Raw genomic sequence first — 27,972 nt, 5'->3', positions numbered from 1 at the left:
TCCTTATAAAGAAATCCTGGCTAAAACATGCTGTGTTCAAGAGTTTTTGTCTTCCTTTACTCTCATACTCTCATCCTCTGCTGTATCTGTCTGAACTGGTGCCATGTAATGTACATTTGTGTCTTTTCCAGCAACAGTTATTCCTTTCACAAGGAACTTCTCAGACAGCCACACAGTCAAGCGTGACACCAGTAAAATAGTAACAATGGTAATGAGCATGATGGCCGTACGAAAAGGGAACAAACGGTGGCGGTGACCGTCCTCTCCGATCTTGTCCCACGGCAGAGGAAGGACGTCAGGAAGACCTATCAGGGGTTCCCCAACCAGAACTCTCAGCAATATTGCCAACACAAGGCCAGAACAGGCACCGTACTGGTTCACCAGGTGGGATAAGAAGAAGGTGCAAATCACCTGGGGAGTCATCATTGAATACAGGACATCGGCACTGACAACCCAGAACAGGTAGATAGATCTTGACGTCATGGCAAGGCCTGCTCCCATCGCTCCGCAAAGAAGGATTGACACCTTAACCACCACAAGGATCATTTTCTCTGATGCCTTAAAATAGAGGAAATTGTTTTATAAGCCATAAAATTATTTTTAATTAAAATATTAAAAATGTGAATTACAGTGTAAAAACTTGAGGTTCTAAAATTCAGTTTGTCTGGCACCTGTTTGTAGATGATGTTCTTGAATATATTTCGACCCAGTAGGGAGGCAGCGGACAGAAGTGCAGAGTCAACTGATGACATCACAGCGGCAGCGAGTGCCCCAATACCGACCAGTGAGATGAAGTAAGGGCAAAGATGCTGAAGGGCGATTGGCAAGATCATACCAGCTTTGCCTTCCTCATACGGGCTGGGGGAACCATAGGTGGTCTGGTTCCAGTCTGTCAGATTTTGCAAATTTTAAAAAGATTAATTGCGAATAAAATAACTACTATACACCAATACAACACTGTGGCCACAGAGAAAACTTTTGTAGTGGTGAAGAAATACTCAGACTAAGACAATGTTAAAACACATAGGACAAGTTACTGGTAGATGCCGCTGTTGCCCCAATGATGAGTGATGGGATGGCAAGAATCAGGCCTAAAACTGCTGCAGCATAGCAGGTGTGCTTGGCTTGGGCATCGGTGGCTGTGGAGAGGACTCTCTGGTAGAAAGCCTGGTAGCTCAACCCGCCAATGGCCTTTAGAGGGGAGTGAAGACATGCTACATCACTGCAACAGATGTTGCTACTGTATTGGTGAATAAAAGTAGAACCAAATGACAGTAATGATGGTATTTAGTGCACATTACCAACAGCAGTATTTCATCTATCCAGCGACCTGCATCTTCCAGCTGCAGTTTACCAACCCATGGCTCCTGGTACAGCTTGGTTACCGCAGCGACAGTGAAGTTAGCGGAGGAGGGGTTTGTCAGGATAAAAGGCACGCAGAGCCACTGAAATACAGAGTAATGAAAAATAGTCTCTACCCACATGTCAGACTGCAAACATGCTACAGCAAGTCATTGTAACATTTACTTAGAAGCAGTAATAGCAAATATACACATGCTAATGACAATGAAAGAAGAAAAATGAAGAGATGATGAACAAATACTAAGCCAAAGAACATGAAGCTGAGCTGGATGACATCAGTGTAGACCACAGAGTACAGTCCTCCCATTAGTGTGTAAATGACTGCAACTCCAGCAGAGATGGTCACAGAGAGCCAGGAGGAGAGATCCAGAACGACACTCACTGTCCCTCCTGTAACCACAAACACACACTGTTCAGAGTAAACATGGCAACAGTTACACATTCGTGTTCAAAACTGTGACTGCATTCTTGACTTGTACAACACATCGATTATTTTTTCTTTTGCAAATGTTGCAACAAAGTTCATTCAGGAAGTCGATGAAGTCTCTGACCTACCCAGTGCACCAAGAATACATGCGATCCACAAGATATCCCCAACGAAGGCAGGGATGAAGAGAAAAGCTGTGACGGTGTTGCCATATTGTGCTTGAAATGAGTCCAATAGGGTGACATAATTCTTTGACCTCAGAGGTTTGACAAAGAAGAGTCCACCTGAAGTCACACAAACAGAGACATTTTAACTTTGAATGTTTTTATTTTATTTTATTTTATTTTTTAATATTTTTGTTTCACCTCAAGTCCCCAAAACAGCCTAACAGAGGCAACTAATTTCTAGTTCCAGATACAATCTCCTGAAAGTAGCATTTGCCATTTTATAAACTGTTATTTTGCACAGTGAGAGTTGAGCAGTGTGAGCAGGTTTTTATTATGTTTCAACATGTTGTGCCTGTTGTATTTGACTGCACTCACCTATAATCAAGTTTATGACAAAAGCAATGGGCGCAGTGGCCCATACCAACCCCTTGGTTGGATCATAGGTGACTTCGGCATTACCCAAGATATAGCCTCCTCCCACCCAAGTAGCTGCAAAACATTGGGACACAACTACTAATGAATAACAGTGTAAAGGCCCCTGCAGAGTCGGGCGTACTTGAGTCGGGCGGACTCCACGTACTCCCACTCGGTGTCAGCGGGAAATCTTCACATCGACCTGTTTTAAATGTGACACCGTAGGCTACACTTGACGGTGAAATCTCAAACGGATTCCGCGCCGCTCACAGTACGCGCATGGACGCCCGACTGACTCTGTTGGAGCCTTGGGTCAGTGACGTAATGCAACCCAGTGTCAAGTTGTGTAACCAGTATTTTTTTTCATTAAAATCTGATTGTATACAGGTGAAAAAAAATCTGGACTCAAATGTGGAATAAATGTAATACACTTTTGCAACGCAGGAATAGGCTATGTTTCTTGACAGGCCAATTTGTCACACATTTTTTTTAGAAAAAAGAAAAAGCTGTGTTTTTAGGATATGTCGTCCTCAGTGTTACTAAAATGCATTGCATGTTTTCAGTACACTTAAATCCATTATAGGCGGGTAAAATGCTTATTATTTATCATTCTGTTGTGGTTACACCATTTGACATTTTCAAGGCAAGATTAAAATATTCAAAAGTCATAAAACCAACATGAATAGAAAATGTACATTTTTACAAATCTGAAGCATGCTTTAAAACATTTTTCTATTTATTTATTTTCATTTATTAAAACAAATTTTTTATTTGTCACTAACACATAAACTGATTAAACTATAAATACTTTGTATCCAAGTAGGCTACACTCTGAATCAAAATATCAATAAACAAGTATAATAAACAAATCAAATGCATTCAGGTTGAAATTTTAAAACAATTTTAACCACTAACTTTATGTCCCTCAGTGTATCACCTAGGCTACTAATGTTGTCATTATCATTACCTGTCATAGTAAAAGTGCTGACCCACATATTCAGGTTCCGTCCTCCAACCATTGAAATTTCACTGCGATTCCCCGTGCATCTTCTCTCCTCACGTCTGGACTTCCTGGACGCCCAGATCCCTATGACCAGCACTACTAAATAAAACACTGCTATGGCCAGCAGCCCGGCCCAGTTTACTGCCATCTTCAAACTGTAAAACACAGTTCAGATATTATCCAAGGAAATCAAGTAAATTCTGGCACTATACACCATAAAGTCTTCTCCTTAAGTTTGCCTTACAATATTTACTTGGGGGGAAAAGGAAGAGAATGGAATGCTTACCTGAGGTCTCCTCCAATTGAGGACATCTGAGAGAGAGAGATGAGCTGCACCTTTAATTACCTGCATGACGTTCCAGTTTCTGCCAGAATACAAGAGCCAACTTTTTTTCAGGGTTGCCAACTTTTGGTCCCTGTCTGGAGCAGGGCCGTTGCTAGGAATCCTGGGCCCCCTGAAAGAATACTAAAGTGGGCCCCTGACTTTTCCACTTTTTTTTCTTAGACTACATATGTATTATCATTTTTTAGCCTACTTTGTTTTGATGCTAATGCAGCATTACTATGAGTATTAGTCAGGGTATTATACAGAATAATTCAGTCATACAAAGATTAGACTACTGGGTTTTTTTGTGGGCCCTACTGGGCACTGGGCCCCTAGAATTATCATCACCTTTCTTCCCCATACAACGGCCCTGGTCTGGAGGGAGATTCTGTTGGCAGCGTCAGCGGTGAGGGTGGGGGTCTGTCTTATAATAATAATAGGCTAATAATAATAGTAATAGGCTAATGTTTGGGTGAAGTCAGGTAATATGGGACACTTTTTGGTAGAATTAGCCTACTAAACCACCATCATAAGAAGTGGTTATGTCACGGGGTGACAGATTGAGAGTGTGTGGGTGTGTCTGCCTGCGTACCTGCAGCACTAATTACCTGATGCTTTGCACGTCTTTTTCATTCTGGAGCAGCAAGCGGTGAGCAGGCCATCGTGGAGCAGCTCAGCTGACACGGACGAGGGACACGGGCAGGAAGGCCAGGAAGGATCGGGTGCAACCTGACGGTCGTCACGGCTGGAGACGAGTGAGTCTACCTGAGAGCACTTAACACGGCTGTGGAGCGACAGGAATCGCCGCTGCACAGAGGGAGGACGCCATCGGCACGCCAGGCCGACCAAGAGGACGCACAGTGCGAGAGAGGGAAGCCGTGGGAGACAGACCTTCCTCCAGCTAAGTACCCTTTCTATCCCTCTCAGCCAAGGAATCCTATAGCAGCAATTGCATGAACAGGCTCAATAGTTTGGATGGGGATTATTTTGAGTTGCAGTGAAATTGATTTCTTTAACCTTTGATTACTACTTTATTTGTTTTGACCCGCCCTGTGTTGGCTTTTGTTTATTAGGTTGAAGTATTAATTATTCCCTCCCCACCAAAACAGTTTGATGCCCTGTAAGCCAAATCAGCTGAAGACTGATGGACTAAACATCCTGACGGTTACCTTGTGTTCTCCTTTCTCTTCCTAAAGTGACTGACTGCCAGTGGTATTGAGGCCTGCTGCCCAAGAGCTCAACACGTCCCTCACCCAGGAATAAAACACACTGGACTCTTTTATATGGACTTTATATTTTATTGATTGTTGTAATAAAATATATACTTTTAGAAGAAACTCCCCTCTGGTCTCTGTTGGTTGTGGTGGTCGCTCCCCTCAGAAAACATTGTGGTCTTGCACCCTGTCTCAGTCACTCCACTCGGTGACAGTTACTCTATTGATGTTTACATCATTTATCACAGATCTCTTCAATAATTCTGTTGTGAAATTATGTTGTCGAGTTTGTTTACAGACCTATAACTCACTGAGACCCCTTCTCTCCCCCTTCTGCAAGTTTCAGCACTCTTAGTAAGTGTTGCACTTTCTTTTAATATGAAGCGCACAGCAGCAGTACAGATAAATGTCCATGTTTCGGCTAACAGCCGTCCTCAGCACTGATATGTGGGTGTGTCTCCCTTTTAAACAGAACCAGCTGGTCCAGATCAGTCATTACGATAGAAAATACATTCATATAAATCATTTGAACAGTGATATATTTGATAATATAACTAGGAAAAAGGTGAACCATCATGAACATCCCAACCATATCAGAAAATAGATCTGATATAATAGAAGCTCTTACGCACAGTAAGCTTGAATATAAGTATATTGTCTTGTTACTGTGCGTAAGAGCTTCTAGACAGTGATTTAGTTGTATGCTCCTGTATCATACATCAAGAGAGTCTGTGCACATTCCAAGTGCAAGTTCCTCAGTGATCTGGCCTTCAGGGTGGACATTGATAGGGAGGAATTTGAGGTGATGCCGGAGAAAAAGTACCAGAGTCCTGGATGTCTTATGCTGAAGGAGTTTATTTACTTGATCAAGGAGAACAGAAGAGTCGTCAACACAGCATAAGTGCGTGATGCCACCTTAATTCTGAAGGCCTATAACAGCAAAGCTCAGATTCTTATACTAGAAAGGTGGACAGAGCCTGGAATGGAATGATGCCCTAACATCCTATTGGCCATTGGGCATAAACATGAAGATAAAGATTCACACCAACTAGGAGATGGGAGAGCAACAATGGTTTCTCTCCCCCCATGCAATAGTGTTATCTAGTGACGGTGACCATTATCATCTAACTCTACAGCTGTGTCTGCAAACCGCCAGAAAGTGAGAGTTAAGACGTGGAATGTTCAGAAGAGAGAAAGTAGGGCAGATAACTGTCTCAAACAGTAATCTAACAGAAAGTCCTCTATAGGTCTCCACTATAACACAAAGGGATTGACCATTAACTGCACAAACTATATTATTCTGTCCACTGCATGTGCGTAACTGCACTGAGTAACAGATAGCTAAACACTTGGTGTGGCGTTGAAAAGGTGAAAAGATGACTCAGACGTAGAAGTAAAATGACGCTTTACTGTTTGTCTTGTCAGTTGCTTTACAAAGCCGACTCTTTCTTGTGAAACTGAAATATGGATACAGAAAAAAGGTAAATTGCACTGTTAGCTTAAAATATAGAGCTACATGCTACATACAATGAAATAGGATTTTTTTATCATTAATTGAAATATATGAAATAAGCAATCAATATGTACAAACTATGAATTATACAAATATAATATATAACAAACTCACAAACAAAGCTTCTCCAAGGCTCAACGACGGTGGATAAACCCGATTAAAGGTATGATGCTGCTCTGGAGCACATTTTCTATTCATAACATTATCCAAGATGGCCGATCTGACCTGTGCCTCACCCATGTGACTAGCAAACAATAGAATGGCAAAGAATTACAAAATAAAAGAGCACTTTTCAAAATAAAACTAGGAGTCACTGCTGAGCCACATCACATATATAGAGCAGTGAAATTCTTCTCTAGCAGACATTACCAAGCACCTGTCAGAGCTAAACAACAAGCTGCAAGGTCCCAACCAGCTCATCAGCTCTCTGCTTTCAAATGTGAAATCATTTGAAGTGCAGTTACAATAAGGCTGTGGCAAGGACAAGTGGAGGGGAAACACTGTGCACTTCCCCACCCTGCAAGAACAAAAGCCTGATCACGACTGATAATGCTGGTGAGTGTGCAAAACTCATCTAGGCATTTAATGAGAGGTTTCATGATGTGAAAAATATACAGAAGGATATGTTTGCGACGCCTTTTATTGTGCAACCATCTGATGTGCCAGACAACCTCCAAATGGAAATAGTTGAGCTGTAAAACAACAACAAGCTCAAAGCCAAGTACAACAACCTCTGTCTGCTGGACTTTTGTGCTGAGAATTTTCCCATCCTGAGGAGACATGCAAAGACTCGCTTCCGCTCAAGACTGACTGACACAAACTTGGAAAACCAGCTTCGAGTAGCATCATCATCACTGCCAGCTGACATCAGACGCCTCGCTAAAGAAAAACAGTTCCAGCCATCGCATTAGGTGAGTCTAGAAATGCAGCAATCATGAGGCTTAGTAATATAGTGGTTATAGACATTTTTCTCATCCCTAGCTATGTGTTCATAATAGTATGGTTAGAGAAAAAGAAGTGAAGTCCGCACTCTGTATCAAGCTCCTCTATTGTTTATTGTGGAACGATCAACATTTCGATCCCTGTGGATCTTCGTCAGGATAACAAGGCAAAGCAAACATTTCATTCATATAGTCAGTTGGTCCCACCCTATGGTCCCACCCCACAAATCAAGCCTGAGATGCAACCCTAGGTGTGGCGCATCAGTGAGAAGACTGAGACTGTTAAGGGGAGATGAGCCAAAAAAACAAAAACAAACAATAAACACACAAATTCAAATATATAAACACATTGTAAGTATTTAGCAGATATACAACAAAGATACCCAAGAAAATATTTATAAAAGTATTTAGAATTATTAGAAGTTATTAGAGAGAGACACAATATAGGCACAGATATACAGATAATATATACATGTACAATATAATAAAATGTAATGTAATATAATGTAGGGCACCCGTAGGAGCAATATCAAGAAAATGTAATCAAGAAAAAACTTAGAAAATTGATATTAGGAGGAAAGAAAATATTTAAATGTAAACTAATACGGGAGACAAACTCCAGAGGGAGAGACTCCCTTGGAAGACTTTATAAAAATTGATATGGCCCTTGATATGAAAAAGGTTCCCCACAGTGTCTGTGGTACATGTTTTTCTGTTGTACTGAATTGTTGCTTTTTTTAATAGGACAAGAGCCAACAAACTACAGCACTGCCAATACAGTCACCACCATTATCAAACAAAATCCCCAACACTCAGCCGTTACCAGACGTGTCATCAACATCATACTTCAGGACAGAACAATTATCAACTCAGCAATTTGAGATAGTTCAACATCTGTCCCCATCTCCATCTGGGAAGAATGGGGATGTGATGTCTCAGTCAAACGTTGCAACTCAGGGTGCGTCATCGGCCACACTGACGGGTCAGCTGACACAGGCTGAACTGGAGCCTTCGCTGCTAACATCTTTGTTGGAGTCCTCAGGGACGATGTTTACGCCAGCTTTGCCCTCTGAGCTCAGCCTATTTAGCGGACAGTTTGAGATTCCTGATATCACAAACTTTGACAAACATTAATCTCGGGCATTTTACTAATTTCCCAATCATCTGAGGAAATTAGCAAAATCCATTCGTCTGCCCACATATCCTCAGCCCCTGGTTTTACAACAAGCATCTATTCAGATACAACATTCAAATGAAGCCACAGTGTGACTTACTCAGCTCCACCTTCAGTATCAAAGAGCACTGATACAGTGTCTGAGGGTCACTCTGAGCCAACAGCTCCCTACTGCTCAGAAGCCAGACACAACATCGTCCATTCCTCTAATGCAGAGTCTACATCCTTCTTTCACATTGTCCCTGGCAAATGATCACGTGTATATCAATGAGTGTACCCCAACAATTAAGAGTACCAACCTCGAGAAGACAGTGGAGCACAGTCTGGCCTTTTTGACAACCTACTCAAGCTGCATGCCATGGTTTTTCCTTCACAGTTGTTAATGTTTGAATCCAGTAGAAAAGTATCCTTAATCCAGACTTTGGTTGATCATAAATCAGCACAGCCCAGCAGCCTCTCCTCAGGAAGGAGCTTCTCCATAATAACACACTCATCATTAAAGGCTGTGGGACTTTGGAGGACACTGCAGCCTCGTCCTCCACATTATGATTTCTCATGTATACAGTAAAAAGAAAAAACTAGGAATTCTTGAAAGAACAACAGACTCTTGACCTTTTGACAGTCGATCATTTGGGATTTATTGTAAAAACAAATTTAAGTTATTTTGGCTTTAATCAATCTTGTTTCTGTAACAGAGCATCAACAAAACTATTTAACCACTTGCATTTAAAGGAGCATTATTGCAAATCCAAATTCTTAATTCGGCCACTAGATGGAGCCAGGCGGAGCATATCAGCGGGCAGCTGTCAGAGAGAGAGAGGAGCCTCGTTTAGTCCTCCCCTTCTCCCTCTCCTCCTCCCTCCTCCCCTCTCCTCCCTCCTCCTCCCTCACCAGGCTGAATGAACGTGCAATCGCGGGAAAGGAAAAAGAAAACTCGCTAGTGGAAGAGGCAGCTCTACTCGAGCACAACCACAACAACGGCAACAACAGCAACTGCAACTTCCTCCTACAAATGTATGATCGTTGGTGTGACGTGCAGACCGCAGTGGGACGATTCAGTGACTGTAAGCAGCCTAACACTGCTACATTACAATTTACTGTTGCATTTTTCCGGTTCGGAGGTCGGATTTGCGAGTTCCGAGTGCAATTGAACGCAGCAAGCGCCGGGCCGGCTTGGATCATAACAAAGACAAATGCTGCATTTGCCCCACGGACACTATACTGTTGGCGATTTTTTTTGTAAATTTAGTTATGGCTCCCCCCGACCCATCTTTTGCATATTTCAGTTTGTTTTATGCTATTACTGCTGTATTTGCGATAATGCTCCTTTAACAAATTTCATAACCTCCACATTAACTATAATTTGTCCAAAACCAACAGCAAAGTTGACAGCGTTTATTATGTCAGACAGTATGTGAATGGCATATCTACAAAATCATGAGTAAAAAAAACGTATAAATTGTTTGTTAGAGTTCACTTTCAAATTTTTTTTCTGTGTGACCTTATTGTTTTGGGGGTAAAATGGGTATGGGGTTAAATGTGAAACTTGAGGTATGTACTGGACAGAACAGCAGCGCTGCCTCAGGACTTTGTACAGAAATCACCACAATCACATATAGATAAATGTTTAACTGATCATACTACATTAATGACTTCTAATGCACGACATGGGTCAAAAATGACCCGCATTCATTTTCCATGTGATTTCATGCTGGGTGTTTTTTTTTAAATTAGTAGGGTATAATTTCCATTTTTCCTTTCTTATTTTATGAACAAATGAACAAAAAGTCTCAAAGAGTGCATGGACCAGTTGACAAGCTGTTGACATATTCTAGCTGTTGACTAGAATAATACGTATTATATTGTAGTCAACCGCTAGAACATGTAATTATGTCAAATTGATTGATTGATTGATTGATTGATTGATTGATTGATTGATTGATTGATTGATTGATTGATTGATTGATTGATTGATTGATTGATTGATTGATTGATTGATTGGTTGGTTGGTTGGTTGGTTGGTTGGTTGGTTGGTTCCTTCATTCATTCATTTTCAAATTTGTCTTTTCTACCAATGTCATGAAATGACAAACCCCAAAAAAAGAAAAATCCCCAAAAAACAATATGGAAATTCAAATTATATCTCTGCATCTAAGAAAGAGGCAATGTGTACTGATTCAAATTAAACTTGGAATTAATGATGCATCACACTGACTGGTCAGAAAAGTGAAGTATGTTTATTTTCTATTCATTTTATTTATGTATTTTTGTTCAAAACAGCCTGATACAACCATTGAAGCACTGGTTTACTCAAATTACTTCACAACAGATTTTCTGACTTTACTCTTTAGTGGTGTCTGGTAGATTTCAGCTTGCACCCCCACAATCTGAAACTCTCTCATCCCAAAGCAAGAAGAAACACAACTGTATTGTTAAGCAAGAGAAATGATATATGAGCACCTTTTGTCCTTATAAAGAAATCCTGGCTTAAACATGCTGTGTTCAAGAGTCTTCCTTTACTCTCATACTCTCATCCTCTGCTGTATCTGTCTGAACTGGTGCCATGTAATGTGCATTTGTGTCTTTTCCAGCAACAGTTATTCCTTTCACGAGGAACTTCTCAGACAGCCACACAGTCAAGCATGACACCAGTAAAATAGTAACAATGGTGAAGAGCATGATGGTCGTACGAAAAGGGAACAAACGGTGGCGGTGACCGTCCTCTCCGATCTTGTCCCACGGCAGAGGAAGGACGTCAGGAAGACCTATCAGGGGTTCCCCAACCAGAACTCTCAGCAATATTGCCAACACAAGGCCAGAACAGGCACCGTACTGGTTCACCAAGTGGGATAAGAAGAAGGTGCAAATCACCTGGGGAGTCATCATTGAATACATAACATCGGCACCGACAATCCAGAACAGGTAGACAGATCTTGACGTCATGGCAAGGCCTGCTCCCATCGCTCCGCAAAGAAGGATTGACACCTTAACCACCACAAGGATCATTTTCTCTGATGCCTAAAATACAGGAAATCATTTTAAAAGCCATAAAGTTACTTTAATAAAAAAAAATGTAAAATGTGAATTACAGTGTAAAAACTTGAGGTTCTAAAATTCAGTTTGTCTGGCACCTGTTTGTAGATGATGTTCTTGAATATATTTCGACCCAGTAGGGAGGCAGCGGACAAAAGTGCAGAGTCAACTGATGACATCGCAGCAGCAGCGAGTGCCCCAATACCGACCAGTGAGATGAAGTAAGGGCAAAGATGCTGAAGGGCGATTGGCAAGATCATACCAGCTTTGCCTTCCTCATACGGGCTGGGGGAACCATAGGTGGTGTGGTTCCAGTCTGTCAGATTTTGCAAATTTTAAAAAGATTAATTGCAAATAAAATAAATACAGCAATACAACACTGTAGCTACAGAGAAACTGCGTACTCAGACTAAGACAATGTTAAAACACATAGGACAAGTTACTGGTAGATGCCGCTGTTGCCCCAATGATGAGTGACGGGATGGCAAGAATTGGGCCTAAAACTGCTGCAGCAAAGCAGGCGTGCTTGGCTTGGGCATCGGTGGCTGTGGAGAGGACTCTCTGGTAGAAAGCCTGGTAGCTCAACCCGCCAATGGCCTTTAGAGGGGAGTGAAGACATGCTACATCACTGCAACAGATGTTGCTACTGTATTGGTGAATAAAAGCAGAACCAAATGACAGTAATGATGGTATTTAGTGCACTTTACTATCAGCAGTATTTCATCTATCCAGCGACCTGCATCTTCCAGCTGCAGTTTACCAACCCATGGCTCCTGGTACAGCTTGGTTACCGCAGCGACAGTGAAGTTAGCGGAGGAGGGGTTTGTCAGGATAAAAGGCACGCAGAGCCACTGAAATACAGAGCAATGAAAAATAGTCTGTACCCACATGTCAGACTGCAAACATGCTACAGCAAGTCATTGTAGCATTTACTTAGAATCAGTAATAGCAAATATACACGTGCTAATGACTATGAAAGAAGAAAAATGAAGAGATGATGAACAAATACTAAGCCAAAGAACATGAAGCTGAGCTGGATGACATCAGTGTAGGCCACAGAGTACAGTCCTCCCATTAGTGTGTAAATGACTGCAACTCCAGCAGAGATGGTCACAGAGACCCAGGAGGAGAGATCCAGAACGACACTCACTGTCCCTCCTGTAACCACAAACACACACTGTTTAATAAATGATCCTCTATCAAAACTCTGACTGCATTCATGTCTTGACTTGTACAACACATTGATTATTTTTTCATTTGCAAATGTCACAACAAAGTTCATTCAGGAAGTCGATGAAGTCTCTGACCTACCCAGTGTAAAAAGAACACCTGCGACCCACAAGATATCTCCAATGAAGGCAGGGATGAAGAGAAAAGCTGTGACAGTGTTGCCATATTGTGCTTGAAATGGGTCCATTAGGGTGACATAATTCTTTGACCTCAGAGGTTTGACAAAGAAGAGTCCACCTGAAGTCACACAGAGGCATTTTAACTTTCAATGTTTTTTGTTTTGTTTGTTTTTTATAAAAAATATTTTTTGTTTCACCCCAAGTCCCCAAAACAGCCTAACAGAGGCAACTCATTTCTTGTTCCAGATGTTAGAAATTGCTACAATCTCCTGAATAAACTGATATTCTCTGTATATTTTTGCACAGTTAGAGTTGAGCAGTGTGAGCAGGTTTGATTATGTTTCAACATGTTGTGTCTGTTGTATTTGACTGCACTCACCTATAATCAAGTTTATGAAATAAGCAATGGGCACAGTGGCCCATACCAACCCCTTGGTTGGATCATAGGTGACTTCTGCATTACCCAAGATATAAGCTGCTCCCACCCAAGTAGCTGCAAAACATTGGGACACAAACTGCCAGTGATGAAAAACAGTGTCAATGAGGTGATGCAACCCAGTGTCAAGTGGTGTAACTGGCATTTTTTTTTCATAAATATCTGTAGTTGAGGGTCTTTTTTTTTTTTTTTTTTTTACCAATGCATGTCTGGTACCAAATATCATACTTTTCTTTTAGAGTTATTTAACACCAATTTATTTTTGTGCACCCAGTCGACCACTTTCTTGAGTTCAATTTTCAGGATATCAGATAGCTCAATATTTGTCAATGCTGAAGTGTACATGGTAGAGTCAACCGCATACATAACAACTTTTGCATTATTCAACACTAATGGAAGGTCATTTGTAAAAAATCTAATATAAAATAGGACCTAAGCAGCTCCCCTGTGGGACCCCACAGTACAGCTCTTTGCTGTCAGACAGGCTGCCATTAAAAAACACTCTTTGCCTTCTGCAGGTCAAGTAATTCCTCATCCAGGACAAGACATAAGATTCAAAACCATAACCACTGAGTTTTTCTAGCAAAAGACAATGATCAAATGCAGCACTAAAGTCTTGTAATAATTGTTGTTGTGATTATTACAGTATTACCTGTCATAGTAAAAGTGCTGACCCACATATTCAGATTCCGTCCTCCAACCATTGAAATTTCACTGCGATTCCCCGTGCATCTTCTCTCCTCACGTCTGGACTTCCTGGACGCCCAGATCCCTATGGCCAGCACTGCTGAATAAAACACTGCTATGGACAGCAGCCCGGCCCAGTTTACTGCCATCTTCCAACTGGAAAACACAGTTCAAATATTATCCAAGAAAACCAAGGGAAATCTGGCACAAAGCACCATAAAGTCTTCTCCTTAAGTTTGGCTGAAGTTTGAAGTTTGAAATTTGAAGAGGATGGAGTGCTTACCTGACGTCTCCTGCAATTAAGGATGCCTGAGAGAGTTAGCTGTGCCTTCCAGACATTCATTACATTTCTGCAAGAACAACATCAGCCAACCTCTGTTTTTTTTTCCACCATGGTATCCCAGGGTGCATTACTCGCTGTTTGATCTACCTTATTTGCGGGTGCTGAAAGTTGGTTAAAAACAAATCAGACATGCACTCATATAGTTTAAATACTGTTTAAAACTGATGTCTGTTCCCGGGCATGTATGGTATATTGTTCTTTAACTGTGGGTCAAATTTGTCTGTTCTTATTTTGTTTGTCTGCGTCTGTTTTGCCTTGATATTGTCAGTCTGTGCTCTGCCTTGTAATTGTCCACTGTATGACTTGTCATCACAAGGTTTTAAAATTCTGTGTTATGTTTTTTAGAAACCTGCCTTGGGACTGCGGCTGAAATTTAGCAGTTGTGCTAAGTCCGGCACATTTACACTGATACTTAATGCGTCAGTGTTGATGAATGTGCACTGTCCCAATTCAATAAATAAAGAAATGAAATGAAATGAATGTTAAGAGTTAGTGGGTTGAAAAAAAAATTGACTTTTTGAAATCATTAACATGACAATGTAGTGTTTGGGTTCTGCTACAAAACATTCAGCAGCGAAGTCGCTATATATCGATATATCATCAACATTGTAGTTGAGATGGTCCATCAAAACAGTGCCATTACACTACAGTGTAAACAGGACAAATGTGTAATGTGATGTTGATGAAGTGCTGTGGCCTGACCCAGCCCAAAGACCAGGTGAAGCTCAATGACTGTGTGATAAATTGTGTACAGTCTTTTGCTTTTTCTACATTTTACATTGCATTATAGGCTGTAGACTTTCTGCATTGATCAATTTCAGGATGATGATGATTTTTTTTTTCACAGTACCTATTACTATAGTTTATGTTTGATGAATAAATATATATCCACAGATTTGTGAATTCTTTTTTTCTTTCTTTAGTTTTGGAGATGGAGAATAGGCTACATACTCTAATGTGATCAGCAAACATTTCTCCATGAGCTACATGCTCTGAACACTGTGTTTTCCATTTTTTGGTGTAGTGTGTAACTGCTCAACAGTGTTTCTATTTTGACCGATTAGAGCAAGATCTGACAACATTGTTTGGTTTTGAGCACAGGTAAAACTATTTTGAGGCGATGGTATGGTTTTGCAAAAAGAATCAGAGGTTTTGTGAATGTAGTGTGAAAAGAGTTTTGTGTTTACAATTCAAGAACAGAAGGATTCGAAAAATGTGTTTCAACAATTGTGAAAAACTGTATTATAGATTAGCTGAAGTATGTAGATTTTTAATTAAGATATAGCTGAGTCCAGTGGTTGTTCAAGACCCTCTCCAATCCTTCTTTTTAGCTATTTTATTAAAGCGTTCTTGGTGGTCTTTAAATTGTGATTATGAAGTTTTTGCATTAACAGATTTTTTTGTTAGGGTTAGGGTTATAGACTTAAAAATGATTTAGTCATATTATCACCCCACCAGAGCAAAGATATTAGCTAGTTACTAATGTGCATATACAACATTAGCGCCTAGTTTCTGGTCAAAAGATGGGTGGATAAGTGAATAAATAGAAAAATGATATCTTAGTAAGAATATTGATCATTTAATTTAATATAATTAGCGTCTGTGGTAGGTTTTTCTGTTCTACTGAATTATTGCTTTTTTTTTAAATGGCCAAGAGCCAACAAACAACCCAACCTCTCATCAGGTAATTCATTTATAATGATGCCCTTACTAAACTCAACAGCCAAAACAGTCACCACCATTAGCAAACAACAGACTGAACACTCAGTTGTTGCCAGATGTATTACGTAACATACAATTATCAACTCAGCAAGTTGAGCCAGTTCTTTTTTTTTTTTTTTAACTTTTATTTAACTAGGCAGAATCATTAAGAACAAGTTCTTATTTACGATTAAGTTCTGACATTTCAACTTCTGTCCCCATCCCCAACTGAAATCACAAAACCTTCTTCTGAAGAGCGCCAATAGCTCATTAGCAATGCGCCTCTGAGTCATGGACGGAGACAGCGCTGCTATCTACCTTCCCCACACACACCTCCCACCCCCGTCGCTGAGAGTCTAGCATCAGAAAAATGTATTTTTATGTGACGTTAAAGATGATTGGATGCTGTTTTTACAGGATTGTCCGTCCCACAGGTGACTGACTTTTTTCATTTTTGTGAAAAAGCATTCAATTAATTGGTTGCAATCAAAGTGTGAAGAGGGTTTCAAACAATTTAGTAAAAAAATTGCTCACTGGATGATGTTTAGCCAACAAAGTGGCTCTCTAGCTGGTTTGGCTCTGACTGAGGATCATGGGATTTATCAAATTCAAGTGTCTGTCAGTGTTGAGAAGTGTGATGCCGACTTTTACCTGCACATCCAAAGCAAAACACTGACTGATATGGATGCAGCAAGGTAAGAAGATAAACAGTTCATGGGAACAGCAAACTGAATATCCATAACTCATCAATTAATCTACTATACTGAACACAGGCTATTATTGTTGCACAAAAATTCCTCAGGCAAATTACCACATTCCTCATTGGTAGAAAGTTTTCGTGGGCTAACCTCATCCTCCAGCAAAACCCCTGCAACTCTTGATGCCAGCCAGTGTCTCCATTTGGTCACAACCCTGGCTGTTTACCTCCACCTGCCAGTCGGCTTTGTTTCCCTGTTTTCAAGAGGGAAATTCCCTTTCTTAAGAAAGTGGATGTCAGTGTCACGGAAGATATTGCTATAGTTCTGTGGCCTGTGGGCTGTCAAAGAGAGCAAGGAGTCAAGGACAGTCTGATTTTGCCGCTAACTGGAGCACAGTGTGAAGACAAGATGGTTGACCAGGTTTCTGGAAGCTGTTGTTTTGAGATGGAGAGTGCTTTGTGCACCAGGAGAGGTCCAACGTAGAGAAAAGGGAATCTTGCATAGAAACTTTACACCAACTCTGGATAAGATACTTCCTTCTCCAGCACAGGTGCATCAGACTGTGAAACTTGATCATTCACCTACATTTGCTCCTCCTCTTCAACTGGAGTCTAATAGTTTGTAAATGATTTCACTGCATAGGAATGAGAAGAAGACAAAACTGGAGCCAACACCCAAACAGGGTTTAACGGAAAGGGCTGCAAGCTCACCAAGCAAAATGTTTTCACTGCAGTCCTCTGGGATTTTTCATCTCACTTTTGATGGACATGTTTTTAGAGTAGAAGTCTTTATTGTCATTGCACTAATGCAACAAGATTGGAGATGCTACTCCTAAGGTGCACATCAACATTCCACAAAAAAAACCAACACACTCATCCATTCACACCCACACATTAAAATGAATACACGTGCATTAGAAATTGATGTAATGACATCAAAGACAACAATAAGACCTTTACATGAGACAATAGTGCAATACTGCATCAGGCAGCAATAATGTACAAACAGCAGATGACAGTGGTAAAGTGCAAACAGCAAGATGGTGCAAATATGTTCATAAAGTTCATGAGAATTTAGTGCAGTAATGGCCTGGGAGAGGTCTTTCTGAAACTGGATGTGTGTGTTTTGATGGACTGAGAGCATCTACCTGAACTATCCCTTTAGTGGTCCAGGTTATGTTATTGGGTCCTGGCCCACTCTGTGACGATCTTTCCTGGATATGGACGATGATGCAGTTTGTGCAGCCCGGGCGTCGGGCCTCGTTGGACGGCGTCGGGAGCTCGTCTGTTTGGTGTGTTCCTCTCCGTCGGGGAGCGTCAGGTCTTGTTGGGTCTCGTCGGGGCCGATTCAACATGTTTGTCGGGACTCGTCGGCCGTCGGAAGAGTAGACAAAGATATTCAATAAATGGAAAGATACTCCATGAGAGGCTGCTCCAATGATAGAAATGGTATACACTTCCTGTCTCTCTAAATGGGCGTTGCAGAGACGTTCTAATATTGATTGATTGATTGATTGATTGATTGATTGATTGATTGATTGATTGATTGATTGATTGATTGATTGATTCATTCATTCATTCATTCATTCATTCATTCATTCATTCATTCATTCATTCATTCATTTTCAAATTTGTCTCTTACCAATGTCATGAAATGACAAACCCCCCAAAAGAGAAAAAAAAAACCAGAAAACAATATGGCAATTCAAATTATATCTCTGCATCTAAGAAAGAGGCAATGTGCTGATTCAAATTAAATTGATTGATTGATTGATTGATTGATTGATTGATTGATTGATTGATTGATTGATTGATTGATTGATTGATTGATTGATTGATTGATTGATTGATTGATTGATTGATTGGTTGATTGATTGATTGATTGATTGATTGGTTGGTTGGTTGGTTGGTTGGTTGGTTCCTTCATTCATTCATTCATTCATTTTCAAATTTGTCTTTTCTACCAATGTCATGAAATGACAAACCCCACAAAAAGAAAAACCCCCAAAAAACAATATGGAAATTCAAATTATATCTCTGCATCTAAGAAAGAGGCAACGTACTGATTCAAATTAAACTTGGAATTAATGATGCATCATACTGACTGGTCAGAAAAGTGAAGTTTGTTTATTTTCTATTCATTTTATTTATGTATTTTTGTTCAAAACAGCCTGGTACAACCATTGAAGCACTGGTTTACTCAGATCTTCTGACTTTACTCTGTAGTGGTGTCTGGTAGATTTCAGGTTGCACCACTATACAATCTGAAACTCTCTCATCCCAAAGCAAGAAGAAACACAACTGTATTGTTAAGTGAGAGAAATTATATATGAGCACCTTTTATCCTTATAAAGAAATCCTGGCTTAAAAATGCTGCGTTCAAGAGTTTTTGTCTTCCTTTGCTCTCATGCTCTCATCTTCTGCTGTATCTGTCTGAACTGGTGCCATGTAATGTGCATTTGTGTCTTTTCCAGTTATTCCTTTCATGAGGAACTTCTCAGACAGCCACACAGTCAATCGTGACACCAGTAAAATAGTAACAATGGTAATGAGCATGATGGCCGTACGAAAAGGGAACAAACGGTGGCGGTGACCGTCCTCTCCGATCTTGTCCCATGGCAGAGGAAGGACGTCAGGAAGACCTATCAGGGGTTCCCCAACCAGAACTCTCAGCAATATTGCCAACACAAGGCCAGAACAGGCACCGTACTGGTTCACCAAGTGGGATAAGAAGAGGGTGCAAATAACCTGGGGAGTCATCATTGAATACATAACATCGGCACCGACAATCCAGAACACGTAGATGGATCTTGACGTCATGGCAAGGCCTGCTCCCATCGCTCCGCAAAGAAGGATTGACACCTTAACCACCACAAGGATCATTTTCTCTGATGCCTAAAATAGAGGAAATCATTTTAAAAGCCATAAAGTTACTTTTAATTAAAAAAAATGTAAAATGTGAATTACAGTGTAAAAACTTGAGGTTCTAAAATTCAAGCATCACGTGCCTGTTTGTAGATGATGTTCTTGAATATATTTCGACCCAGTAGGGAGGCAGCAGACAGAAGTGCAGAGTCGATTGACGACATTGCAGCAGCAGCAAGTGTCCCGATACCGACCAGTGAGATGAAGTAAGGGCAAAGATGCTGAAGGGTGATTGGCAAGATCATACCAGCTTTGCCTTCCTCATACGGGCTGGGGGAACCATAGGTGGTCTGGTTCCAGTCTGTCAGATGTAATTGCAAATTTAAAAAAAATAATAATTGCAAATAAAATGTAAAAAATTTAATAATCATGTATCTGTGAGTTTTGGTCACTTCCATTAATACAACACTGTGGCCACAGAGAAAACTTTTGTAGTGGTGAAGAAATACTCAGACTAAGACAATGTTAAAACACATAGGACAAGTTACTGGTAGATGCCGCTGTTGCCCCAATGATGAGTGATGGAATGGCAAGAATTGGGCATAAAACTGCTGCAGCATAGCAGGCGTGCTTAGCTTGGGCATCACTTGCTGTGGAGAGGACTCTCTGGTAGAAAGCCTGGTAGCTCAACCCGCCAATGGCCTTTAGAGGGGAGTGAAGACATGTTACATCACTGCAACAGATAAAAGCAGAACCAAATGACAGTAATTATAGCTGCTGCGCAGCAATGGGTCGGGTCCGGGCTATTTTTGGCAAATTTTGGCAAATTCTGAGCAACAAATAGAAGAATAGGAAGACAGGACAGTTGACCTTATAATGTTCATTTTGCACCAGTTGAGGCTTGAACCCACAATTTCTGCAAACACAGACCATTGTCTATCGCACTGAGCTAATTAGCAAGTGGCAGTTGAACAGTGGCTTCACAAATTGAGTAAGCCATTCACTGTCACGCAGGCAGATTTGTAACCACTGTAAAATAAAAAATCAGTTTTTGAGGTAAAATATGTGATATGTTTTAGTCAAACACATTGAAAGGTTTAACTTATTGCTTCAAGTGGCCACAAACCGTTTGTTTCTACGTGCCTCTGTTCCTGAGAAAAGTCAAGCTAAACATGGCTGGGTTTCATCAAAATCCCTCCTTCTTTTCTAGAAAAGGAGATAGAGCGTATTTTATGAAATGTGCTCTGTTTGTGCCTGTCGCTCTTCTGACACTCGCATTTCTGGATCAAAGGGCTCGTATAAGATAAATATACACAACAATTGTTGTTCTATTCACAAAACCACCATCGGGGGCGGGGGGGGGGGGGGGGCGCCACTAAACAACAATAACACAGACGCACCGTCACAGCTTCTCGCCGCGGAACGTGAGGGTCTGTCGGCCACAGCGGCTCGCGAACACCCGGTCCCGCCGGTGGTCGCGGTCCGTCTGTGGTACGGGTCGGTGCCGGTGGTCTGCTTTGGTCCAGAGACCATCAGATTTTACCGCGGGAGGACTTTGGGGAGGACACGATGTTGCTCCAGATGAAGACCGGGCGGGACAGTCAGCTGAGAGCTTCCTGGTTCTGCTCCGAGCAGCTCGAGCAGCTGGAGCAGCAGCGCGGGTGAGAGCAGAGCAGCTGCTGCATCTGCATGCAGAACTCCGTTTGCAGAAGCCGAGTTATGATAAAAACTTCCACATCATGAGCTGTCATGTGACTTTGATCGTCATCTATTTCAGTTCTCCTTGTCGTAGAGTCCCCAAATTTACATATAATGTGTATTAAAGTGTCTATTTTCATAATTTAAAAAAAAAGCAAAAAACGAAAAATTTCGTTTTTGGCACTCAACGCATGGGAACGAAAATCGAGAAATTACGTGGTTGGCACTCAATGAGTTACTGTATTATCATTACCTTGATGGGCTTGAACCCACGTCGTCTGGCACCAAGAACGAGCTCCTAACTCACTGAGCCAACTGCCTGGAAGTGCAATGAGGTGTGTGTCTTCTCAAATAGACTCAGGGAGTCAGACACTAGGCAGCAGTTGTCAAGGCAGATTTTAAAAATTGTCAGAATGTCAGAAATTCTGTTATCTAAACAAAAATCTGATGATACATGGGATCTGGCATGGGGCCGGACATTTCTGTAAGGTTTGGTGAGTTTTCGCCCATGGGAAGTATGATTTCCTTGGAAGTAGAAAGAAGAAGAGACTGGACCTTTGTGCAAAATTTAGCAAGTTTTCGCCCATGGTCCAGTACAAGCTATTTGTTTTTTTCTTTAATTTAGAGGCTTGCTGTCACCATGAGGACATCTGGCATTTATATGTGTCATTATCATCACCCTTTCTGGGTCTTGAACCCACATCCCCTCGCAGCACAAACCAGCTCCTAACTCACTGAGCTAATTATCTGGAAGTGGGACCTGCTATGTGACTTCTCAAATAGACTCAGGGAGTCACTGTCTGGGCAGCAGTTGGTAAAGCAGATTTCAAAAATGGTCAAAATGTCACAAATTCTGTTATCTAAACAAAAATCTGTTAATACATAAATTGCATCTAGACAGCATGGAAATGTAGTGATTTGTTTTTAACGATAAGTGTTTTGCTTCATAAGAGAAAATCTGATGTTTTAAAATACCACTCTTACATACAGAATTTAAAATGTTCTCAAAAATTCAGTTTTTGAGACTGAAATTCTGATATTTGCCAAACTTCATCAACCATGACTCCAAAAGTATGATTTCCTCGGAAGAAGAAGAAGAACGGAATACAATAGTGTCCTGGCAGCTTAGCTGCCCAGACCCTAATGATGGTGATGATTTAGTGCACATTACCAACAGCAGTATTTCATCTATCCAGCGACCTGCATCTTCCAGCTGCAGTTTACCAACCCATGGCTCCTGGTGCAGCTTGGTTACCGCAGCGACAGTGAAGTTAGCGGAGGAGGGGTTTGTCAGGATAAAAGGCACACAGAGCCACTGAAATACAGAGTAATGAAAAATTGTCTGTACCCACATGTCAGACTGCAAACATGCTACAGCAAGTCATTGTAACATTTACTTAGAATCAGTAATAGCAAATATACACGTGCTAATGACTATGAAAGAAGAAAAATGAAGAGATGATGAACAAATACTAAGCCAAAGAACATGAAGCTGAGCTGGATGACATCAGTGTAGGCCACAGAGTAGAGTCCTCCCATTAATGTGTAAATGACTGCAACTCCAGCAGAGATGGTCACAGAGACCCAGGAGGAGAGATCCAGAACGACACTCACTGTCCCTCCTGTAACCACAAACACACACTGTTCAGAGTAAACATGGCAACAACATGGTTACACATGTCAGTTTTAATGAATGACCTTCTATCAAAACTCTGACTGCATTCATGTCTTGACTTGTACAACACATTGATTATTTTTTCATTTGCAAATGTCACAACAAAGTTCATTCAGGAAGTTGATGAAGTCTCTGACCTACCCAGTGTAAAAAGAACACATGCAACCCACAAGATATCTCCAATGAAGGCAGGGATGAAGAGAAAAGCTGTGACAGTGTTGCCATATTGTGCTTGAAATGGGTCCATTAGGGTGACATAATTCTTTGACCTCAGAGGTTTGACAAAGAAGAGTCCACCTGAAGTCACACAGAGACATTTTAACTTTCAATGTTTTTTGTTTGTTTGTTTTTTATAAAAAATATTTTTTGTTTCACCCCAAGTCCCCAAAACAGCCTAACAGAGGCAACTAATTTCTTGTTCCAGATGTTAGAAATTGCTACAATCTCCTGAATAAACTGATATTCCCTGTATATTTTTGCACAGTGAGAGTTGAGCAGTGTGAGCAGGTTTTATTATGTTTCAACATGTTGTGTCTGTTGTATTTGACTGCACTTACCTATAATCAAGTTTATGAAATAAGCAATGGGCGCAGTGGCCCATACCAACCCCTTGGTTGGACAATAGGTGACTTCTGCATTACCCAAGATATAAGCTGCTCCCACCCAAGTAGCTGCAAAACATTGGGACACAAACTGCCAGTGATGAAAAACAGTGTCAATGAGGTGATGCAACCCAGTGTCAAGTGGTGTAACTGGCTTTTTTTCATAACTATCTGTAGTTAACCAATGCATGTCTGGAACCAAATATCATAATTTTCTTTTAGAGTTATTTAACACCAATTTATTTTTGTGCACACAGTTGACCACGTTCTTGAGTTCAATTTTCAGGATATCAGATACTCAATATTTGTCAATGCTGAACTGTACATGGTAGAGTCAACCGCATACATAACAACTTTTGCATTATTCAACACTAATGGAAGGTCATTTATTTGTAAAAATCTAATATAAAATAGCTCCCCTGTGGGACCCCACAGTACAGCTCTTTGATGTCAGACAGGCTGCCATTAAAAAACACTCTTTGCCTTCTGCAGGTCAAGTAATTCCTCATCCAGGACAAGACATTAGATTCAAAACTAAAACCACTGAGTTTTTCTAGCAAAAGACAATGATCAAATGCAGCACTAAAGTCTTGTAATAATTGTTGTTGTGATTATTACAGTATTACCTGTCATGGTAAAAGTGCTGACCCACATATTCAGGTTCCGTCCTCCAACCATTGCAATTTCACTGCGATTCCCCGTGCATCTTCTCTCCTCACGTCTGGACTTCCTGGACGCCCAGATCCCTATGGCCAGCACTGCCGAATAAAACACTGCTATGGACAGCAGCCCGGCCCAGTTAACTGCCATCTTCCAACTGGAAAACACAGTTCAAATATTTTATTATTTCCAAGGGAAATCTGGCACAAAGCACCATAAAGTCTTCTCCTTCGGTTTGGCTGAAGTTTGAAGTTTGAAGAGGACGGAGTGCTTACCTGACGTCTCCTGCAATTAAGGATGCCTGAGAGAGTTAGCTGTGCCTTCCAGACATTCCAGTTTCATTACATTCCTGCAAGAACAACATCAGCCAACCTCTGTTTTTTTCCACCATGGTATCCCAGGGTGCATTACTCGCTGTTTGATCTACCTTATTTGGGGGTGCTGAATTTTAAGAGTTAGTGGGTTGAGTAAAGTCCCCCTAAACCAAAAATTGACTTTTTGAAATTATTAACATGACAATGTAGTGTTTGGGTTCTGCTACAAAACATTCAGCAGCGAAGTCGCTATATATCGATATATATATATCATCAACATTGTAGTTGAGATGGTCCATCAAAACAGTGCCATTACACTACATGAAGTGTAAACAGGACAAATGTAGTGTAATATGATGTTGATGAAGTGCTGTGGCCTGACCCAGCCCAAAGACCAGGTGAAGCTCAATGACTGTGTGATAAATTGTGTACAGTCTTTTGCTTTTTCTACATTTTACTTACATTGCATTAGGCTGTAGACTTTCTGCATTGATCAATTTCAGGATTTTTTTCACAGTACCTATTACTATAGTTTATGTTTGATGAATAAATATATATCCACAGAGTTGTGAAATCCTTTTTTCTTTCTTTAGTTTTGGAGATGGAAAATACATCCTGTAATATGATCAGCAAACATTTCTCCATGAGCTACATGCTCTGAACACTGTGTTTTCCATTTTTTGGTGTAGTGTGTAACTGCTCAACAGTGTTTCTATTTCGATCGATTAGAGCAAGATCTGACAACATTGTTTGGTTTTGAGCACAGGTAAAACTATTTTGAGGCGATGGTATGGTTTTGCAAAAAGAATCAGAGGTTTTGTGAATGTAGTGTGAAAATAGTTTTGTGTTTACTATTCTGAGAAAAGAACATAAGGATTCAAAAAATGTGTTTCAACAATTGTGAAAAACTGTATTATAGATTAGCTGTAAGTATGTAGACTTTTAATTAAGATATAGCTGAGTCCAGTGGTTGTTCAAGACCCTCTCCAATCCTTCTTTTTAGCTATTTTATTAAAGCGTTCTTGGTGGTCTTTAAATTGTGATTATGAAGTTTTTGCATTAACAGATTTTTTAGTTAGGGTTAGGGTTATAGACTTAAAAATGATTTAGTCATATTATCACCCCACCAGAGCAAAGATATTAGCTAGTTACTAATGTGCATATACAACATTAGCGCCTAGTTTCTGGTCAAAAGATGGGTGGATAAGTGAATAAATAGAAAAATTATATCTTAGTAAGAATATTGATCATTTAATTTAATATAATTAGCGTCTGTGGTAGGTTTTTCTGTTCTACTGAATTATTGCTTTTTTTTAATAGGCCAAGAGCCAACAAACAACCCAACCTCTCATCAGGTAATTAATTTATAAGATGCCCTTACTAAACTCAACAGCCAAAACAGTCACAGACTGAACACTCAGTTGTTGCCAGATGTATTACGTAACATACAATTATCAACTCAGCAAGTTGAGCCAGTTCTTTTTTTTTATTTAACTTTTATTTAACTAGGCAGAATCATTAAGAACAAGTTCTTATTTACGATTAAGTTCTGACATTTCAACTTCTGTCCCCATCCCCAACTGAAATCACAAAACCTTCTTCTGAAGAGCGCCAATAGCTCATTAGCAATGCGCCTCTGAGTCATGGACGGAGACAGCGCTGCTATCTACCTTCCCCACACACACCTCCCACCCCCGTCGCTGAGAGTCTAGCATCAGAAAAATGTATTTTTATGTGACGTTAAAGATGATTGGATGCTGTTTTTACAGGATTGTCCGTCCCACAGGTGACTGACTTTTTTCATTTTTGTGAAAAAGCATTCAATTAATTGGTTGCAATCAAAGTGTGAAGAGGGTTTCAAACAATTTAGTAAAAAATTGCTCACTGGATGATGTTTAGCCAACAAAGTGGCTCTCTAGCTGGTTTGGCTCTGACTGAGGATCATGGGATATATCAAATTCAAGTGTCTGTCAGTGTTGAGAAGTGTGATGCCGACTTTTACCTGCACATCCAAAGCAAAACACTGACTGATATGGATGCAGCAAGGTAAGAAGATAAACAGTTCATGGGAACAGCAAACTGAATATCCATAACTCATCAATTAATCTACTATACTGAACACAGGCTATTATTGTTGCACAAAAATTCCTCAGGCAAATTACCACATTCCTCATTGGTAGAAAGTTTTCGTGGGCTAACCTCATCCTCCAGCAAAACCCCTGCAACTCTTGATGCCAGCCAGTGTCTCCATTTGGTCACAACCCTGGCTGTTTACCTCCACCTGCCAGTCGGCTTTGTTTCCCTGTTTTCAAGAGGGAAATTCCCTTTCTTAAGAAAGTGGATGTCAGTGTCACGGAAGATATTGCTATAGTTCTGTGGCCTGTGGGCTGTCAAAGAGAGCAAGGAGTCAAGGACAGTCTGATTTTGCCGCTAACTGGAGCACAGTGTGAAGACAAGATGGTTGACCAGGTTTCTGGAAGCTGTTGTTTTGAGATGGAGAGTGCTTTGTGCACCAGGAGAGGTCCAACGTAGAGAAAAGGGAATCTTGCATAGAAACTTTACACCAACTCTGGATAAGATACTTCCTTCTCCAGCACAGGTGCATCAGACTGTGAAACTTGATCATTCACCTACATTTGCTCCTCCTCTTCAACTGGAGTCTAATAGTTTGTAAATGATTTCACTGCATAGGAATGAGAAGAAGACAAAACTGGAGCCAACACCCAAACAGGGTTTAACGGAAAGGGCTGCAAGCTCACCAAGCAAAATGTTTTCACTGCAGTCCTCTGGGATTTTTCATCTCACTTTTGATGGACATGTTTTTAGAGTAGAAGTCTTTATTGTCATTGCACTAATGCAACAAGATTGGAGATGCTACTCCTAAGGTGCACATCAACATTCCACAAAAAAAACCAACACACTCATCCATTCACACCCACACATTAAAATGAATACACGTGCATTAGAAATTGATGTAATGACATCAAAGACAACAATAAGACCTTTACATGAGACAATAGTGCAATACTGCATCAGGCAGCAATAATGTACAAACAGCAGATGACAGTGGTAAAGTGCAAACAGCAAGATGGTGCAAATATGTTCATAAAGTTCATGAGAATTTAGTGCAGTAATGGCCTGGGAGAGGTCTTTCTGAAACTGGATGTGTGTGTTTTGATGGACTGAGAGCATCTACCTGAACTATCCCTTTAGTGGTCCAGGTTATGTTATTGGGTCCTGGCCCACTCTGTGACGATCTTTCCTGGATATGGACGATGATGCAGTTTGTGCAGCCCGGGCGTCGGGCCTCGTCGGACGGCGTCGGGAGCTCGTCTGTTTGGTGTGTTCCTCTCCGTCGGGGAGCGTCAGGTC

The 27,972-nt window shown here is 40.7% G+C and overlaps 3 protein-coding genes across 3 annotated transcripts; all 3 read right to left on the bottom strand.

Annotated features, from left to right (window-relative positions):
- Positions 1–36: 36 nt before the first annotated feature.
- On the bottom strand, positions 37–14,339 carry LOC311006564 (high-affinity choline transporter 1-like; the record flags this gene model as incomplete). Its single annotated transcript, XM_083999411.1, has 9 exons — positions 14,329–14,339; positions 14,011–14,201; positions 2,332–2,445; positions 1,918–2,073; positions 1,604–1,752; positions 1,302–1,445; positions 1,038–1,191; positions 672–889; positions 37–558 (listed from the first exon to the last, which is right to left on the bottom strand). The coding sequence occupies exons 2-9, from the start codon at positions 14,192–14,194 to the stop codon at positions 37–39; spliced, it is 1,641 nt and encodes a 546-aa protein (XP_083855537.1). The 5' UTR covers positions 14,195–14,201; positions 14,329–14,339.
- Positions 11,043–13,382, bottom strand: LOC311006463 (high-affinity choline transporter 1-like; the record flags this gene model as incomplete). The annotated part of the gene is made up of 7 exons (XM_083999308.1): positions 11,043–11,558; positions 11,672–11,889; positions 12,017–12,170; positions 12,281–12,424; positions 12,583–12,731; positions 12,885–13,040; positions 13,352–13,382. 7 exons carry the CDS (start codon positions 13,380–13,382, stop codon positions 11,043–11,045), a joined length of 1,368 nt encoding a protein of 455 aa, XP_083855434.1.
- A 4,826-nt stretch (positions 14,340–19,165) lies between the features above and the next one.
- On the bottom strand, positions 19,166–24,436 carry LOC311006562 (high-affinity choline transporter 1-like; the record flags this gene model as incomplete). Its single annotated transcript, XM_083999408.1, has 7 exons — positions 19,166–19,681; positions 19,795–20,012; positions 20,200–20,353; positions 22,521–22,664; positions 22,823–22,971; positions 23,166–23,321; positions 24,253–24,436. The coding sequence occupies 7 exons, from the start codon at positions 24,434–24,436 to the stop codon at positions 19,166–19,168; spliced, it is 1,521 nt and encodes a 506-aa protein (XP_083855534.1).
- Between the last annotated feature and the right edge of the window lie 3,536 nt (positions 24,437–27,972).

Source organism: Trachurus trachurus, assembly GCF_905171665.1.
Source record: "Trachurus trachurus genome assembly, chromosome: 23".
NCBI classification, from domain to species: domain Eukaryota; kingdom Metazoa; phylum Chordata; class Actinopteri; order Carangiformes; family Carangidae; genus Trachurus; species Trachurus trachurus.
This window is presented reverse-complemented; position numbering and strand designations above follow the sequence as displayed.